Raw genomic sequence first — 18,329 nt, 5'->3', positions numbered from 1 at the left:
CAACCAATTAATACTCTTATCATCACAGAGTACTCTGTTTGTTTACAGTCCCCCGGGGGAGGATTTCTGGGCTCTGTAATCCTCTCTGCGTATGCTTCATTGTGTTCTGTTGTGCTGACTTGTCCCCTCAGGACATTCATTTTGTATTTGTACGCGTTTGTGCGTGAGTGTATGCGAGAGAGTGTGTGTTGGCGCAGTCATGAGTGAGTGTTTGTTTATCTTTTCTTTGTTTTTGAACATATACATAGTGCTTCTTCAACAGGTCCCTTCAGCACCACTTTTGGTAATAGTGGACATCTTGCGTCCTGTCTAAAAGGGGAATGGTGTGGTCTGTACTTCTCATGGGTCAGAAAGATGACACTGGTGAAATTAGTTCCCATATCAGTGAATGATGTACATTTCAAATACAGCTATGCCTTGGGTCGAATGGAAAGCCACGGGCATCTTTCTATATTGCTCTGCAACATTTGGCTTCATTCATATTGTTCTTCCGAAATGCTCCTGTTTTACAGGATTACCTGACTGCAGTTAAGAGGAGTGAGAGGAGAGGTGGACACTATATGGGAGGGAAAAGAAGACTGTAGAGGGGGACAAAGGAGACTTGTAGAGCTGCCTTTTATCAAAGACTGGTTTTTTTTAAGCTTTGGTCTCTTGGGAGCTGAGATGGAGTGACAGAACATTGTGCTAAAGCTGCACTCAAACATGATGAATACTTAAAAAAATATATATATATTTTGACAATACTTTTCAACCATGCCTGAAGCACCAAAGATTAGATGAAAGATAAAAGACAAATTTGACAGCAAAATATGCAGCTGCATACAGAGACAGCAGTGGCCCTTAAACCCAACTAATAACAATCCATTTTACTTTTCTTATTGCTATTACTTGTTACTACTTTACATTACTAGCATTATCTTTGTATTGTTTTTGATATTGCTGTTTTCTTTTAACAGTTCTATTTTTTGAAAACTGCAGTCTATGAGCTTTGGAAAAATGTTTTGTAATACATGTCATTCTAATACAGCATTTTAAATTTAAATGTAATATTGTCAATGAAGTCAGGGAACAGACTTAAATGTAAAAGACATCCTCCAAATGCAAGCAGAGCCAGTGTTCCAGTGAACTGGTGTATCTCCTGTTCTATTAAAATGATGGCCACAAGGTCCTGTTGCAACATAGGTGTTCTGTGTTCTCCCTGACCATACCTCTTCCTCGCCTTCCAAATAGGGAAGGGCTGCGCATTTCCATGGCTACAGTAGGCACTGCAAATAGCTCCACAATTCTCTGAGAATGCCAAGCCAGGTCAGCGGGTGTGTGTTTCTGTGACAACTGCCACTGTCTGGCTTTGAGGGTGTGTGTGTGTGTGTGTGTGTGTTCTTGTAGACATGCGGCCCCCAAGCCTGTGGGGTGAGACACTGGCAGAGACAGTGACTGATGGTATTTGCACAGCTGTGTGCCAAAGCTGTCACTGCACCACTGCCTGCTTAGAGACGGCTCTCTCTCTCTCTCTCTCTCTCTCTCTCTCTTTCTCTCTCTCTCTCTCTCTCTCATTCTCTTTCTCCCTCTCTTTCTGTCTCAGTGAGTGTCTGTTGCGCTCTCACTCTCTGTCTGTGTATCCCTCTTCCTCTCTTTCTCTCTCATTTCTGCTTTATTTCCTTCCTGTTGCCCTGTCCACTATTTTTTATTAGTGTATATGCCCAATCAATGCTGCTATGTTTATCTCAAAAATCTTTCTAGAAATCTGGCAAAGGTTCATGCATGTTCAGGCATGCATGTGGGCATGCATTCACATGGCCACACACGCATATACACGCACATACACACACACAGTCCATGCATGCATGTGTATGCATATATGCACATCTGGCCACATTCATCACTTTAGCACACACTTCTAGTTCATAGAGAACAGGGGAGCTGTCCTTGGTGCTGCTGGATTTAAAATGAGGACAAGGAGCCTTTTACATTCTCTGGCTCCTGAGCTACAATAAACTTTCTATTATATCCTATATATGACTGTTTGCAGTAATAGATTACGCCTAAGGGTAATAGGTTGCACTTAAGGATAATTGATGAAAATGTGTCATATCTAATTATATTTCTGGAGAAAAAAATTATTTTTCTCTTTTTAGAGAAAAGATGTGCGTATGTATTTCGACTGCATTTTGGTTCTTGGTTAGCATAGAAAATTTGTACTCATGCTTTAGTGATTTTGCATGTTTACTTACAAATCTGGAAACTTTTTTAGCTAGTTCTGGCAATAATGAATCAAGCCAATGTACTTCTGTTTCTCCTATATTGTAAACTGTTCCGATAAGCACATCTGCTTTTTTTTGCACAGCAATGACAATTGAAGGAGTTTGCGCTTCTTGAATGTGGCTGATGAAACTGTATGTAATGACAGCTCACTAATCTGTAATTAGCTAATCATTTACCGCAAAGATTTAGGTTGATTAGTGTTAGAATTATGCCCGCTGCATGTGTTCAGTTTTCTCATCAATTCAAAAATAGAAAAATGCACAGTTGCTTACATTAGGTGATACATAAAACACATTTCCAAAAACAGCTAGTATGTTGTTATGAGGTTTCCCTGTTGTCAACAATGGTTTTATACATTGTGCTGCCACATGCACATGGAGGAGTTATTCGGCCAATTCATAATTCTAATTTAGGCACTGTGAGAGTATCACAATGTTGTAATCGGTACAGAAGAAAGGCCTGTCCAAGAGTCTGCGACCCCTTGAGGGAGAATGAAGGTCAAACATTTACTCTATTTCCCAGATATAGTGCCTTGAAAAAGTATTTGCCCTCTTCCTGATTTCCACTATATTGCATATTTGTCACACAGAATGTTTCTTTGAACAAAATGTAATATTAGACAAAGGGAAAGTGAGTATAGACAAATAACTTTTTTAAAATTATTACTTCATTTATTTAATGAAAAAAGTTATCAAACTCCCATATTTCCCATGTAAAAAAGTAGTTGCTCCCTTGGCTACCAAATCAACCAGTTAACCAAATTTAACTGATAATTAGATTCAGCTGATTTAACACAGCCATGGTTTCCTTTGATTGTGGCAAAGTGCGCTTGTAGAAACTTTGTGGTTCACTACTTCACTATATATAGTAAGGTTCAAAATGAATGAGGTTTAGATTCAACGGGGCTGGCTGCAATCCAGCCTAGCTGTGTTTAGTCAGCTGAATCTAATTATCAATTAAATTTGGTTAATTGGTTGATTGAGTAACTAAGGGGGCAATTACTTTTTCACATGCATGATATGGGTGTTTAAATTAAATAAATGAAATAATAATTTAAAATATGTGTTTTGTGTTTACTCAGGTTCCCTTTGTCTAATAGTACATTTTGTCTAAAGATCTGAAACTATTCAGTGCGACAGATGTGCAATAATACAGGTAATCAGGAAGGGGTCAAGTACTTATTCACGGCACTGTAGATAATAAACGGAAGGGGGCCAGACGCAGATTGCAAACAACATCTTGAATGTCAAGCTTCTGTTTGCCCAGAAAATTGAAGTTATCTGAATTCTGAACAGAACTAAGAAAAGCTGACAGGGATTATTCATCAAAGATGTTGGTAAGACACTATCAGTACAACAGGGTGCAATAATTATTTCTTTTGTGATTGAAGCTATAGTCTTAATTAAGACTGGAAAGTCATGATGCTTTCCCACTTTGACATCTGGGATTTTTTTTTTGGATACAATATTCCTTCCAAAGAAGATACAATGTTTTGCTTATGAATTTTTTTCTCAGGAAAACTAAACTGTAATCTGGTTCACTGGGTGAACAGGGAACATAATTCTGCATAGAATGATTTAGTAAGCATTCTTAGGGTGGTTGCTTCTGTACCATAGGGTTAAGCATGTTTTCTACACATTTATTAACAATGTGGAAGTGTTTTTTAAATCATGGTGTATTGGGGTTACTATTTATGTGGCCGATAGGTGGGGTCTACAAAATACATTTACCATGATGGGAGACTGGGTTGTCTCTCAGATGGTTATGATGTTCTGTGATTACGTTCCATTTGTGTGGTGGTTGGTGAATGTATCATATTTCTTAATCTTTTATTAAAATTAATTTCCTTTTTTTATGACTCAGTAAAGGAATATCCAAGTCTCAGAGTTTCAAGTCTTTCTCTTTCTCTTTCTCTCTATCACTTTATCTGCCCCAGGGCTGGATGACTGTCTTCAACAGTACATCCAGAACTTTGAGCGGGAGAAAGTCGGAGGAGACCAGCTGCTGAGGATCACCCACCAGGAGCTGGAAGACTTGGGCGTGTCCCGTATTGGACACCAAGAGCTCATCCTGGAGGCAGTGGACCTGCTTTGTGCTCTGGTGGGTCCAGTTACTGTCAGGTCTGCCTGGAGAGTGGAGCTGCCATCTCCCAGACAGAGTCTGTGGGGAGCATGATGGGGTCTGTAGGTGTCTCATAAGTCAGGCTGGCTAAAGAGAGCTGCTCTGGGTCTGGATCTGTGGATAGTGGGCCTTTAGCCGCGTTTCCACCGCAGGAACTTTACCCCGGAACTAGGAACCTTTTGAGGAACTCAGTGCGTTTCGACCGCAGGAACTAGTGTCTAAATTTAGTTCCGGGGGCTTTATTTTACCCCCAAAAAAGTTCCTGCTCGGGGGGTAGTACTTTCCGAAAGTACCAGAACCTTTGGGGTGGGGCGCAAGCGCTGAAAATTTCTGATTGGTCGACTACTTGCAGTGTTTTATTTCAACCGCCATGTTTAAAAATATGCAGCCGCAAACCGATTTTATTTTCATAATAACTTCAAATCAAACTTGTATGTTATGCGGCGCAGTAGCCTAGTTTTGGTTATAGCCTGCCAACGTCTTAGAATTATAACGTGTGCTCTTCTGTTCTTTTCTTGCTTTAGTATTCGTTTTATAAAATGCTAAGCATTCGTGCTGGGACAGGATATTACCTACCAAAACATTCAAACGGATTAATTTGGTTGCTGAATATTTTCTTCCGGATTTTCTTTGTTAGCCCATTGTAATTGACTCAAAACGTTTGATACAGTTATGTGAGGTATGTGGTAGTTCTGCGTAATTCACATTGGTGATACAGTAAAAGCAAACTGGAAATCACCTTCCGCACTTTTTGTCATGGTAAAATAACAGGTTAATTCTAGTAATCGTCCCTTTAGCTTTTTCAGACTGCCGTAATTTTACTCTGCCATTCTTCAATTCCACAAAAAGACCAGGAAGACTATGGACTAATTTATGGTGCATGGTTCGCATCTGGAGGGCACACTTCGCTGCTCGGCTAGCAGTAACTTCGAAGGAAAGCAAACGGTGGCTGTACCACTGCTAATTAAAATTTTCATGCAAGTCCGAGTTTTCGTTCTATTCTTGTCATCTTGCGATTAGCCTATATGGAATTGACGATGAGAAAGTAATCAAACAGCAAATTGTTTACAACGTGCATGTTTTCTGCTGTTGTTGCCAGTTATATTGGAAATGTGAATGCATTCTGTCGCCTCGGATGTCAAGACATGAAAGTGAATGTTCGCATAAAAACATAACGAATGTGTTTGAGAGGATATATAAAACAGTTACAATCTGACTATTGGCCTGTTATATCCTATTTGTTGCATAACAACGGTCCAAGTTCAACTACCAACGACAGTTTTGCTTGACAACGGTAAAATATGCCCAAACGGCTGCAGAAGAATATTTCAATTCCAGGTGATTAAATCGATAAAAATCAATAAATACAAAAGTAACCATATGTAGTCATTGTTGGTAACCCGTTGTATATAAGTGGAATAAACCCCTCCTGGCTGTCCAGGTTATTAGAAAATAATGTAGGGTACTTCGGTGGTAGTATGGGGTTACAGAAGAAATCATAGGACAGATGGACCGACGACAACGTCGCTTTTTCATACGTCAGTGGGCTAATTTGCCTAATCTTCGCGGGACTTTAGACCGCGGTGGAAACGCAGACAACCATGGGCTGAAGGAACATTTTAGTTCCTTGAAAAGTAGTTCCTGGGACTAAAGTTCCGGGTACTTTTGGTGGAAATGCAGCTTTTGTCTCTAGGAAGAGGCATTAGCTGACTGGACATTATGCGGCCCATCTTCCCAAACATTTTCTGTGTAAATGACTCTTCTTTTTTTAAACTTTGTAATTCTTTGTAACATTGGGTGTGTCCTTTCTGAACTCTGGTATGAACAAAGACTGTTCTACATGTAACTGAATTGGAAAAATGAGACCTTTATGGGAAATAGCAGTATAAAAACAAAAACAATGTAGGCTGAATGGATTTATGAATTCATATTATCAGATCCATATATTGTAAGTTGGGTGATTCATATTTAAGTAAATACAATTTTCTGTTTATTAAAATTATTTTTATATCACTGGTTACAAACTATGTTTAATGCCAGGCCGGCTCTATATCTCTGAAAATAAGCAATCCTTTGATAACAGATTGGGAATACGACTGGCACTGAGTGACAGACTCCACCAGATGACACTCTGCAAAACCTGGACACTTTATTTACCTGAGCTGTTTAATTTATCGCGCAACCTGTTCCCTGACGATGAGAGATGGGAGGATAATGCCAACTTAATTTGGAAGCTTTGTGCAATTTTAATCCCTCGTTCCTTTTTGGGTCCTGATAGTCTGTTCTGTGTGTTCTGTAGAATTATGGCTTGGAGACGGAGAACTTGAAGACGCTGTCGCACAGACTCAATGCCTCGGCTAAGAACCTGCAGAACTTCATCACAGGTCGCCGGCGGAGCGGACATTACGAAGGCCGGACCTCGCGCAAACTGCCTAATGACTTCCTCACGTCGGTAGTGGACCTCATCGGTGCAGCCAAAAGCCTTCTGGCATGGCTGGATAGGTTAGGCTTGCAAAGTGCTACTCTCTAAATGCTAACTCTATACTCTCTCAACTCCACACCTCAAATCCCCTTGCTCGTGCCCCTACATTCTTCTGACATCGTCTTTGCATTTCCCCTTAACAACGGAGAAAAAAATATGTGTCGCGCACGACTAACAATGCATCTCCCTCCTAGATTGCACTCATGATCAATTACCAACAACTCAACTCACCGTGGGCGATGCCCTTTAAATGCTATCAGGGCACTGATAACCTTGTTCATGACTAATAGTCCAGTTACAGAGTCAATCTAGACTGTGTGGGAAATTAATGTTGTTTTTTGTTGTAGTTTGTTTGTAGAGTTTATCAGAAACAATTATGGGTGGCTCAACTCAAAGAGAATCTGGCACAGCAGTGTCAGATAACAGAACCCCAGGTGCTGCTAGCCTTCCTCTGTAATGAAACCAGGAGCTCTCTGATGAGCACTCATCCATATTGGGTTTGTGACTCACTCTTTTAATCCAGTAAGCTGGCAGTATGGACTTTGAAATGCTTTGAAATCTGCTGCTGACAGGAGTGCTGGCATTTGTGTGATAACAAGGACATCTGTTGTGTCATTAAATAGTGCAGCTTTCTCGTGCACAAGATGCGAGAATGTATGTGAAATTTCTAATAAAATTCCTACTGATACATCGCTGTACCAAACAATTAGGGCCTCGTTTCACCTAAGTGATTTGCGAGGATTTTCACTTGCAGATCACAATATCCTGTCAAAAACAGTTCATGAAAATGCATCACTTTAAATTACAACTAAAAGTGTCACAACAACAGACCTCTCACGTACCGAAAGCTTTCCTCAAAAGTATGTCATTTCCTTTCACTTTATGGAGACAGAGGCACGCTCCAAAAATATGTTCTGTGATTGTACCCTTTTGATTACTTAGGAAGTAATGAGTTGCTCAAAAGATGCAGATTGCCACAGCATGACATATTACATTTATGAAGCCATTATGTCATGTTTACGATGGCATTATATATGCTATATAAAGCCTTTATGAGAGACACTTTATAGTGTGACCAAAATGTTTTTTTAAGTATACTTAAGTACATCAAGTTTATTTTTAAGTGTATTTTAAGTATATTTTAAAGTACTTTATAAAACTAAATTGTCCCATTTTAAGTATACTTGAAATTATATCGGAAGTATACCATTTATGAATTACTTCTGAACTTTATATCCCAAAGTCGTATACCTTAAGTATTTTTGAATTGTGATCTAAGTTGAATTCTATAAAGCAAAGTGTAAAGTGCACTTAAGTACCCTAACTGGATTTAGTTTAGAGGATGTGTATGTACTGTAAAGCATACTTTTGAAAACTTGTTTTTCCCCTTTTGCGATTACTGAGCTCACCAGTGCTCTCTTTCTTCTTAATGATGTTTCAAACAATTGATTTTGGTAAGCCTTTTTGACAGGTTTTTCTTATTTCTCAGCCACATAATTGCTTCCTTGACTTCTGTTGGCTCTGCTCCGCTTGTTGACTAAGGCCAATAGCAGACTGCAAAGGCGATCAAAAGTTGAGACTCAAGACTAGATACTGATATTTCTCATATGCCTGTGGCAAGGAAGCAACTGAACACACCTGACTAATCAAAAACATTCGTGAAGCCTTTTGTCCCAAACATTATGGTGTCCTGAAATGGAAGGACTATGTATAAAAAGTGCTGTAATTTCTACAGTGTGAAACCGAAATGTATAATATACCCTTTAATGAAAGCTGAGGATCTGCACTTTAACCACATGTGAATTGTTTGATTACAACTATAAAATTGTGGAGCACAGATCCAAATCAAAGAAAAATATGTCTCCAAATGATATGGAGCTCACTGTAATAACACAACAAATATTAAAAAGATTCAAATAACATAATAAAAATGATAAAAGGTGGTAACAAGTAAAATTGCCTGATGTGCAATAAAATTCACCCCACAGATACAAGCCCTAAAAAAGTGTTTTAAAAGATTTGAAAGAGGCTTCATTTGAATATTTCAACTAGCAAAACACCTAATATTGCTATAAATTGTGGGCTATGTTAGGCCTCCTCGGGAGACCTAATAGATCAAATAAAATAAATATTTAAAAAGACATTTTTATATTACATATAATTTCAGTTCAATCTGAGCGCCAAGTTTCCCCCCACCTCTGTATACGCCTTCCTATCTTGGCTCCTGACACTCGTGATGAGTCCACATAGAGCAATGTAACACCCAAATGCAAAATGTTATGTGAAAGAAAAATGATGCAGGAATGATTTACTGATTGCCTACAGGAACGTGCTTCGCGACGTATGTTTGTGGCTTGCAATTGCTATTTCTATGTGAACCCCTCCAAAAAAGTCAATCCTTGCAACATTCATGAAATGAGCCCCAGGTCAGCTTGTGCAGATCAGATGTTTGGGCATTTGTGAGATTTTTCTGATTCTACTTTTTAAATCGAGAAGCAAGTTCCTTTTTAACAAGCTACTTTTAACTTCACAGTCAGTGTGTCAGTGCTGTACCACAGACAGAGGCAGTGTGTCAGGGCTGTACCACAGACAGAGGCAGCGTGTCAGTTCTGTACCTCAGACAGAGGCAGTGTGTCAGTGCTGTACCACAGACAGAGGCAGTGTGTCAGTGCTGTACCTCAGACAGAGGCAGTGTGTCAGTGCAGTACCTCAGACAGAGGTAGTGTGTCAGTGCTGTACCACAGACAGAGGCAGTGTGTTAGTGCTGTACTGCAGACAGAACCAGTGTGTCAGTGCTGTACCACAGACAGAGACAGTGTGTCAGTGCTTTATCGCAGACAGGCAGTGTGTCAGTGCTGTACCTCAGACAGAGGCAGTGTGTCAGTGCTTTATCGCAGACAGGCAGTGTATCAGTGCTGTACCTCAGACAGAGGCAGTGTGTCCGTGCTGTACTGCAGACAGAGGCAGTGTGTCAGTGCTGTACTGCAGACAGAGGCAGTGTATCAGTGCTGTACCTCAGACAGAAGCAGTGTGTCAGTGCTGTACTGCAGACAGAACCAGTGTGTCAGTGCTGTACCACAGACAGAGACAGTGTGTCAGTGCTGTACCACAGACAGAGGCAGTGCGTCCGTGCTGTACCACAGACAGAGGCAGTGCGTCCGTGCTTTATCGCAGACAGGCAGTCTGTCAGTGCTGTACCTCAGACAGAGACAGTGTGTCAGTGCTTTATCGCAGACAGGCAGTGTGTCAGTGGTTTGAGTTAAGAAGAGGCCGTGTATCATTGTAAGGTGCTCTGGGTAAACTGGATATTATGTAAAGAACTTTCCCATCCTGAATTTCTCTTGCTCTTTGTTTGTCCTGCATATGGTCTCGTGTTGCACAATATTGTCACTACATTGGGAGCTTAGGGAACTATGTCAAGACCCTTCCTTCTACAGACCTGTGGGGCTGTGATCTATGTAATTCCAATCATTGGGTTTATCTGTGTTCAATGAAGACAGGTTCTGGCACGCACATGTTGAGCTGTCCACGTAGTGGCAATCACACAGAAAAAGGCTCTGTAATCAGTCATGTCTTTTCACATCGGAGCTTTCTCTGTCATCCTGCTATAAACACAGACATACCGTACACACAAATATGCATGCATATACACACATAAATGTGTGTGCAAACAAAATCTGTAATGATGGACAATTGAGGCTTGTCATTTTTTTCTCTGTTTATATTAGGGATATGAAGATAAATCATACACAAACTGACTGGCTATCACTGATCTTATAACGGATAAAGGGGTGGGTAATTTTGTAGAATATGAATCATATCTGCATTATGCTTGACTTAAATCTGATGATTCATTCTGGTCGATAGTTATATTAATTTGTTGGCTGTTTACTAGATTTCCAGTTTTGTCTAAAACAGAGAACACGCTCAAGCTATTTGCACCAGCCTAAAATCAAAAATCAGGAGTTTGACAAAAAATGTGAAGGACTTTGATTTCTGCTTGTGTTGAGGCTTCGTCCTTTGCGGTGTATTACTTCGTGAGGAGGACAGCTTTATTGACATGAGCAGCGGCACAGTGGTGCAGTGGGTAGCACTGTTGCCCCACAGCATGCAGGTCTCAGGTTTGAAGCCAAGCCAGGGCCTCTCTGTGTGGAGTTTGTGTGTTCTCTCTGGTTTCCCCTCGATGCCCTAGTTTCCTCCCGCAGTTCAAAGACGAGCAGGTTCGCCTAATTGGAGACTTTAAATTGCCTGTCGGTCTGAGTGTGTGAAGAAGGTCTGCATGGAAGTAATATTTTGATTCCCCCGTGAGGAATGTTCGATTTCAACACTTGGAGAGATTTAAAAGTTCAACTGCTAGGAAACAGTTAGTTCAACTCTGGGCTAGAGTCTGTTCTATTCTGGTCACGCATGTACACTCAGGTTGAGTTGATTTTAACTCCCGGGATATTTATTCCAAAGAGCAAAACTTGCTGTGTAATGTGGGCCAGCAATTTACAGTGAGATTCATTAACTGGGAGAATGAGAGAAAGAATGACAGATATGAGAGCGTAATGGTTAATGCAGCTGTAAATAAGCAGAGTGGTACTGAGGCACAGTTGAATGGCTACAAGGGAGAAACTGGAGAGAGATGAACTGTGGAATGACAACAGACTGCAGATTGCTGTAGAATGCTCGTGCTATATTATCTTTAAAAGCACATACTTGCTGTCTTCTCATGTGAAACCTGAATTTGTGTGGGATATGTAACCGTGATGTGGGTGTATTTCAAACCTTTGCCACTGATGATCTAGATACAACACATATTACTAATGAATTTTTAAACTTCTTTTTCTTGCTTTCTTGAATTTCTTGCTAACACATCACTGCTAAATGGCTTAGTGAAAGTGTTATGACTTCCATTTCTGGACATAGAGGTGTCGTAAAAGGTGTCTACAGAGGTGTGAATGTTCTAGTATACATAATGCATAACTCATCCAGTGGTAGTAATGTGCACTCTGGGTAGCGATAAGTGCCATAGCCTTTTAATACCTGCTATTCCTTGTTCATTTTATTCTTTGTTTTGTATGAGCTAAGTGTTTATTTATTGAATTTTGCCCCAAACACATTCTGTTCTGGTTTCTGGGTCAGCATGATTATTCAAAATGATTATTTGAAGTTACGAAATTGCAACTTTAAAATGTGCATCTCAAATCTATTATTTCCATCACCAGACTTTCACAGGATCTTGACTTCAGCTGTCATTAATGTTGTAATAGATGACCCCAAGGACATTACTTTTCCAATACATTACCTACATTTTACTGTACAAATTCATGTTTTGTAACTTGTGTAAATCCATGTGAGACATGTGATTTAGACACAGCATCAGAGTTAAGAATTTGCTAACAATTGATTCCAGGTGCTACTTTTTTTTCAGATCTCCCTTTGCAGCAGTGACGGACTACTCTGGGACCAGGAACAACGTAATCCAGCTGTGTCTGGAGCTCACAACCATCGTACAGCAGGTACACCATCAGCCTCGCACACCTGTACAGGTAAAACATAGTCTAACCAGTCATGCATCAGGTACCACCTCTCCTTGTCACACCTGTACAGGTAAAACACTCTCTTGACCATTATACCGCAGGTACATTTTTGCTATATTACTTCAATACAAGAAAAAATATATTCAGGTATATCCAGACTCATTTTCTCTCCCCTGCCTGCTATTCTCCCCTTATTATAAATCCCTCCATTTCCTCAGCTGCTTGTTATCAAATGCAGCTCATACACAGACAGATGCATAGCAGTGGTGTACTGAGAAACTGGTCACGCACACATGAATCACAGTTTATATTCCCAGTGGTGAAAATCGAGGAGTTAGGAGGGTGCTAGGATCAATACTCCCTTGGCCATGGCTGAGCCTGAGCGTGCCGTGCTGTTAATGCCGCTTGTGTCCCTGTGCGCTTCTGAGAAAATGACGACACAGAAAAATAAAGAAGTTTTAACCCCTTTTTCTCATATCATTGCCAGGCCAAGGCATTCAGCAGTGAAACACAACAGCTGAGCATGTGCAGTGTTCCAGTACACTTGAGCCAGTGACTAGTCACTGTCACATAGTACACACAGAAGAGCAACTAGCACCAGTGAGAGGGGAGGCATACGTCTCGCTGATGGCTGCTGTTAATCTGAAAGCATCTGGTGAGAAGTTAAGAGGCATTTTTGCGCTGGCTAATTTAAGCCAATCACACCCCAGTGGATTGGGCCCTACTGTGTGCTGCTGGGGCTGACTTTCCAGTCATAGTCCACTAATGACTCTTCCCAGAGCTTCAGGCTCAACCAAGTGAAGCCAAGGCAATTGGACTGAGGCTGGGAAACTCATGAGCTTCCCTGTGGTTTCAGTATGTTTTTGTGCATAGATCCATGTGGTGAATGCAGTGTCAGATTTCTGTTTGGGAACTGGAGTCTGAGAGAACATTTAAGGGTGGGCGGGACACAGAACCTGTTTCAGGGGCTAACAGTCTTTGGAGGGCGGGGATGGGAATTGTTGGAAAGCGCCCTCCTCCACTCCTCCTTTGTTCTGTGTATTTTAATCATGTGAAGAAACAGCATGGCATTGTGGGTGATGGTGAATGTTATTAGAGCAGTAAATCCCAGTGCTGGTTTTTCGCTGCTAAGTGTGGGAGGAAGCAGAAATAAAGTTATGCTGGAACAGTCATTTGATTGGTGACACTGAGGCCAGGGGATCTAAAGTGATCTGTGTACTCTGTTCCCACTCCCAGCTGTCAGAGTGGTTGGACATACAGTGCTGTGTATGTCTATCTTTGAAGTCTAATTCTGTATTTTTATTTCAGTCTCTGCAGTTTTTCTTTGTCTGCAGTGTTTCTGAGTTAGGGTTCTGAGTTCTGGGCTTCTATGGTGTGCTTGCAGGTGTGTGTCTTTCTGTGTGCGGTCAGGCAGATTTGGAGTGTTTTTGTTACTGGAATTAAAAGGATGTGTCTGCATTTACAAAATATCATACTGGACCAGGGGTTGACTCAACAAAGATCCAGGATTAGGAGGGCTGTGCTGTTTGCTCAATCTGCCCTGTTACCTCCAGAGTTGTGACTATTCAGATGCTTAAACGTAGCACAGTATCCTTAAGCACTGATTCTCTGATCAATATCTAACTAAAAATGACACAGTAAGAATCAGGGAAGTGTGAACTTAACCTGTATCAGCGGTTGAGGACAATGGCCTGGTGGTGGCCAGGCGGAAGGTAGAAGAGTGCACATTCATAATTTATTGTTGTGGCGGTGCTTTATTTTGCTTCTTACAGTGCAACACTGGACGGCATCACTAAACCCGCAGTAAGGTTTGTATTCAGGGCAATGCTCCAGGCAAGACTGGGGTTTGGATTGGAAAAGTGGTTCTGTCAGGGGTTGACTTGAGCTCAGAAACAAGGTCACACCCGGAGGAATCTGATGGGCTGTAACCATGGCGACAGCCTTGCTGGTGTGATGACTGTTGAAGTGTGGATTCTATTTGCACAAAAGGAGGTGTGAAACATAATTTTTCACTAATAGCACATATAGCTTTCACGAATGTATATAGTGCATATAAATATAATCATTAAAAGTATTATGTGTTGAAGAAGGTAGTTACAAAGCTACTGCTGGAAGTGATTTTCAATGTTTATAGAACACTAGTCTGTCTCTGGACCACTCAGAGCCTGGAACCTTTCCATTCACTATTTAAAGTAAAGCACTGCTGGTATCCTCTAATCTCTTTGCCCACTAACCTTCATTAGTTCACTTATAAGTTCACTTATACCCCGATTTATCCCCACTAAGGAGCTAATACAGGCCTGGCTTGCTTAGTTCAGCTAGTTTTCCAGGATTGTTTTTTCCGTGCTGACCTATGTCCAGATCACAAGCTTTACTGATGCTGAAATACATGGCAGCAAGATTTGATTGAAATAGGCAAGTTGCATTGCTAAATCGCTTCCATCAGCAGAAGGGAGAAAGGAGCAAGACCCTATCGCTGATCGCAGCAAATGACCAGAGGTAGAGGGAGTGTTTTTTCCTTAAAAAAAAAAAGAAAAAAAACCAGCTTTGGACTGCAGACGATGTTCAGTCATGTGTTTTAATCTGGGCAAATGCCAACCACCACTGTTGCCTTTTGCTGGCTCTCAGCTCAGCTACTTCAGGTCTATGGTGGGTAATTATGATAATTACGCTTCACATGCCTGTAATACGGGATCTGCATTGAGTCGGTGGGTTAAATAAAGTGCTTTCAAGGTAAAGATGACTAAGCATAATCTTACTTTTGCAGGACTGCACAGTGTACGAAACAGAGAACAAGATCTTGAATGTGGTAAGTTAACTGTGAATTTGCTTTCCTGATCTCACCATAACCCACATAATAATTAAAACTGATTGAGTAGATCTGATCTGCCTAAATCAAAAGGTGTGCACTTGACACAAAACTCATTAGCGTACAGGACACCAGCTTCCCTGTTTTTCTATGGTGGTCTTGGCAGTTAGATGTTTATTGTGTCGTTTATCTTTTCACCTGGGCTCCGTTGTCAAGGTTTTTTATAGAGTTGTTAATTGAACTGGATTGATCTGGATTTTCAGGGAATTAGAAATTTGCAAATGGAATTGGCCCTTTTTGGTGAGAAGCAGAGTAGGTTGCATTTTCGCTGCAATGCAAGTATTCTCAATTTTTTTGTTATTTGTTATGTCAATGCCATGAATGTCACCATTGTTTGGTCGTATATCACTGTTGCGATGTTTGTCCGCGTGGGGGAAGATAACATGTTCATCAATCTCATGTTGTGAAAATCAATATACATTTTTAGTTGAAGGTTAGTTTACTGTCATGGTCTCAGGGATTTAAAAATAATAAGAAACGAAGTACAAGCCAGGACATTTCACTGAACTTCACATTCACACATCTTCTCAGCTCTGCTTATTTTTCCAGATTCTGTGGGCGATGTCACAGCTGAGAAACATTTACAAAAATAAATTCTGAATTCATATAGAGAGTGAGAGAGAGGCAGGGACTAGGATATGATTGCTGAGTGAGAGCGATCCCAGAATAGGGATTTTTGTCTGGGAAGGGGCTGGAACAGGACTATTTCTTCAGGATGAAGGTTTTCGTTCAGTGGAATGGGTGTGTTTGCTCTGTGCTAGAGTTAAATCCACTGCACTGGCACCATCTCATCTGCTCCTCAGCTGGGAGGCAGCTTAGTTGGAATCTTCTGCAGATGTTTTGCTCACTTTCCCTGTTAACATTTCCTGTTGTTACTGCCTCTCAAAAGAATTAATTCAAAATCATCAGCGAGAAGTGAAACAATTGTAATTCATACTATACGAGAGGCTTTGAAAAGCTTTGCTTCTGGTTGTCAGCGACCTTTGAACTTTCATATTGAACCTTTCCTCCCTGCCTGTTCTTGGCTGTTGGACATTGCAGCTTTATTTTCTGTCGTGAGAGTGAAATGAACAGGAAAATCGTAGGCAAGTATTTTTTTCACCTTGAGTTTGTGTGAGGAGGAGCAAACCCGGTGAAGAGGACTCAGGGACGATGACGACTTGCAGTGGTGTGTGACTCTGTCCGTCAGAGAAATGCGCAGGGTAAATTCGGACTGACATTGAGAGGAGAAATTGAATGAACAGAGCCGAACGTCAGACAGCGGCCGTTTCGCCTTGTTTGCCTGAGTTATATTGTGCCGCATAATCAGGCGTAAACTAGAACAGGAACCGCGTAAGAGGAGCGAACGCTCAACATCCTCTGCCGCCGAAGAACAAAGAAAGCAAAGCGGCCGTACAGCTGTACTGTGCGTGACCACCTCCGTAACATGTCAGTCTGATTTTCACGGCTGCTCTCAGCATGTTGTACGTGGGTGGTACAGCGTGTGTAATTCACCTCATAGCTGAAAGGCACTGTTAATAAATAATTTGCCTCGTATTTTTTCTCCTGTTTGTATGTGCGTGAGGGTTGAACTTTCTGCTGTGTGACAGCGATGTTTGTGTGTGTTTCTCTTTATGCAGTGTAAGACACTGTCTGGAGTGTGCGACCACATCATCTCCCTGTCCTCTGACCCACTAGTGTCCCAGTCTGCCCACCTGGAAGTGGTCCAGCTGACCAACATCAACCCCACCGAGGGACTGGTAAGATCTACAATATGCCGCACCTGCATTTTAACTTGCAATGCATTCTGGACAAATACACCTCTCAGTTTTCAATCTAAATTTGATTTTGTTGTGCCAAAGTATGTATATTTCAGTACTACGCAAAATCAGAAGCACAATATAATAACTACAGTAGTTAATTTCAATGACGAGAAATACAGTGTGTTCTGAAAAAAAAACTTGAGCGATAAATATAAAATCATAATATCTAATTAAATAACATAAAATAAAGAACAATATTAGAATAAAAACTTGAACAATTTGAAATCATATAGTAAGTAAGTAATATCAAATGAAGTAACATAACGGAAATAAAAGGTTTGAGACCTGAAATGAGTACAGTGAGTTTTTCCTGTAACTCATTGTCCTTCCTACACTGGGGGCTGCCTGTACTGATCTGCTGTTTTATCTATATCTGAAGTGACAGGCATTTGTGTTCTGGTTCTGGTTTGTGTTTTTTGTGTGCAATTTGTGATTAAGTTCAGTTCTGTCTCAGCGTCTTTTGGACAGCAGTAGGGACAGTCTGATTTTTCCTGTGTTTGCCAGTCTCCATTTCCAGTTTGTGTTCACAAATCTAATCTAATCCATATCTTACATCTTTGCTCAATACCTCTCACTGCTCAGAAGTAATCTGCCAAGTGAAACTGTTTTTTTTTTGGTGGGGAGGGGGGGGGGGGGGTGCAGGCTGAACATAGCAATTAATACAGTGTTTTTTGTCCTCCCACTGGTTCATGCATTTTGTTCATGTTGTGATGTTATCTGTTCCCTTCAATGTTTTTGGAAGGTGTTCTTCTGAGGATCCATAGTGTTAGCATTGTTTAGTGTAGCATAAGCTGCATTCGCGGCTGAGATGTCTGTTTTTTGGCTTAGCAGATGATGGTGTTGCAGGACCTTGTAGTGATTTGTGTATTTTTTTTTTCTTCTTTGGGACATTAAGCATCAATATTGGTTTAATTATGCCCTGTGTGCACTATTGTGAGTTTTTCTTCGAAGTTGCAGGATTGTTTTTACAGACCTCTGAATGCATGGTATCTATAAGAAACTTCTCTTGATTTTCAAATCTCATGCAACGGGTGAATTTAGAACACTTTTTTGAATGTTGGATTTGAATATCATCAACCCAATTTTATTTTGGTACTTTTAGTTGAGTATTCTTGTTGATAGCATAACCAACTTTTCATGCTTTTTCTTTATGTAAGTCATTGCCAAGTTAAAGTTTTCTGTTGAGCTATTTCCAGACTCAGATATGTTTACTGTTTGCAGGGTTGGAATGCTTCATTTCAAAGTGTGAATTTAAGTCTGGCACATTG

The 18,329-nt window shown here is 40.7% G+C and overlaps 1 protein-coding gene across 2 annotated transcripts in view; it reads left to right on the top strand.

Moving 5' to 3' along the window:
* LOC118235453 (connector enhancer of kinase suppressor of ras 2-like) overlaps positions 1-18,329 on the top strand; it is a 57,120-nt gene that overhangs the window by 13,418 nt on the left and 25,373 nt on the right. Inside the window, exons 2-6 of one of the 2 annotated variants that reach the window (XM_035432849.1) lie at positions 4,199-4,362; positions 6,683-6,885; positions 12,282-12,369; positions 15,158-15,199; positions 16,879-16,998. In XM_035432849.1, coding sequence (XP_035288740.1) covers positions 4,199-4,362; positions 6,683-6,885; positions 12,282-12,369; positions 15,158-15,199; positions 16,879-16,998 — 617 coding nt within the window. Of the gene's footprint in view, positions 1-4,198; positions 4,363-6,682; positions 6,886-12,263; positions 12,370-15,157; positions 15,200-16,878; positions 16,999-18,329 lie in introns of both variants that reach the window. The other variant, XM_035432848.1, reaches the window with a different exon arrangement.

This window comes from Anguilla anguilla, chromosome 9, assembly GCF_013347855.1.
Source record: "Anguilla anguilla isolate fAngAng1 chromosome 9, fAngAng1.pri, whole genome shotgun sequence".
Taxonomy (NCBI): domain Eukaryota; kingdom Metazoa; phylum Chordata; class Actinopteri; order Anguilliformes; family Anguillidae; genus Anguilla; species Anguilla anguilla.
This window is presented reverse-complemented; position numbering and strand designations above follow the sequence as displayed.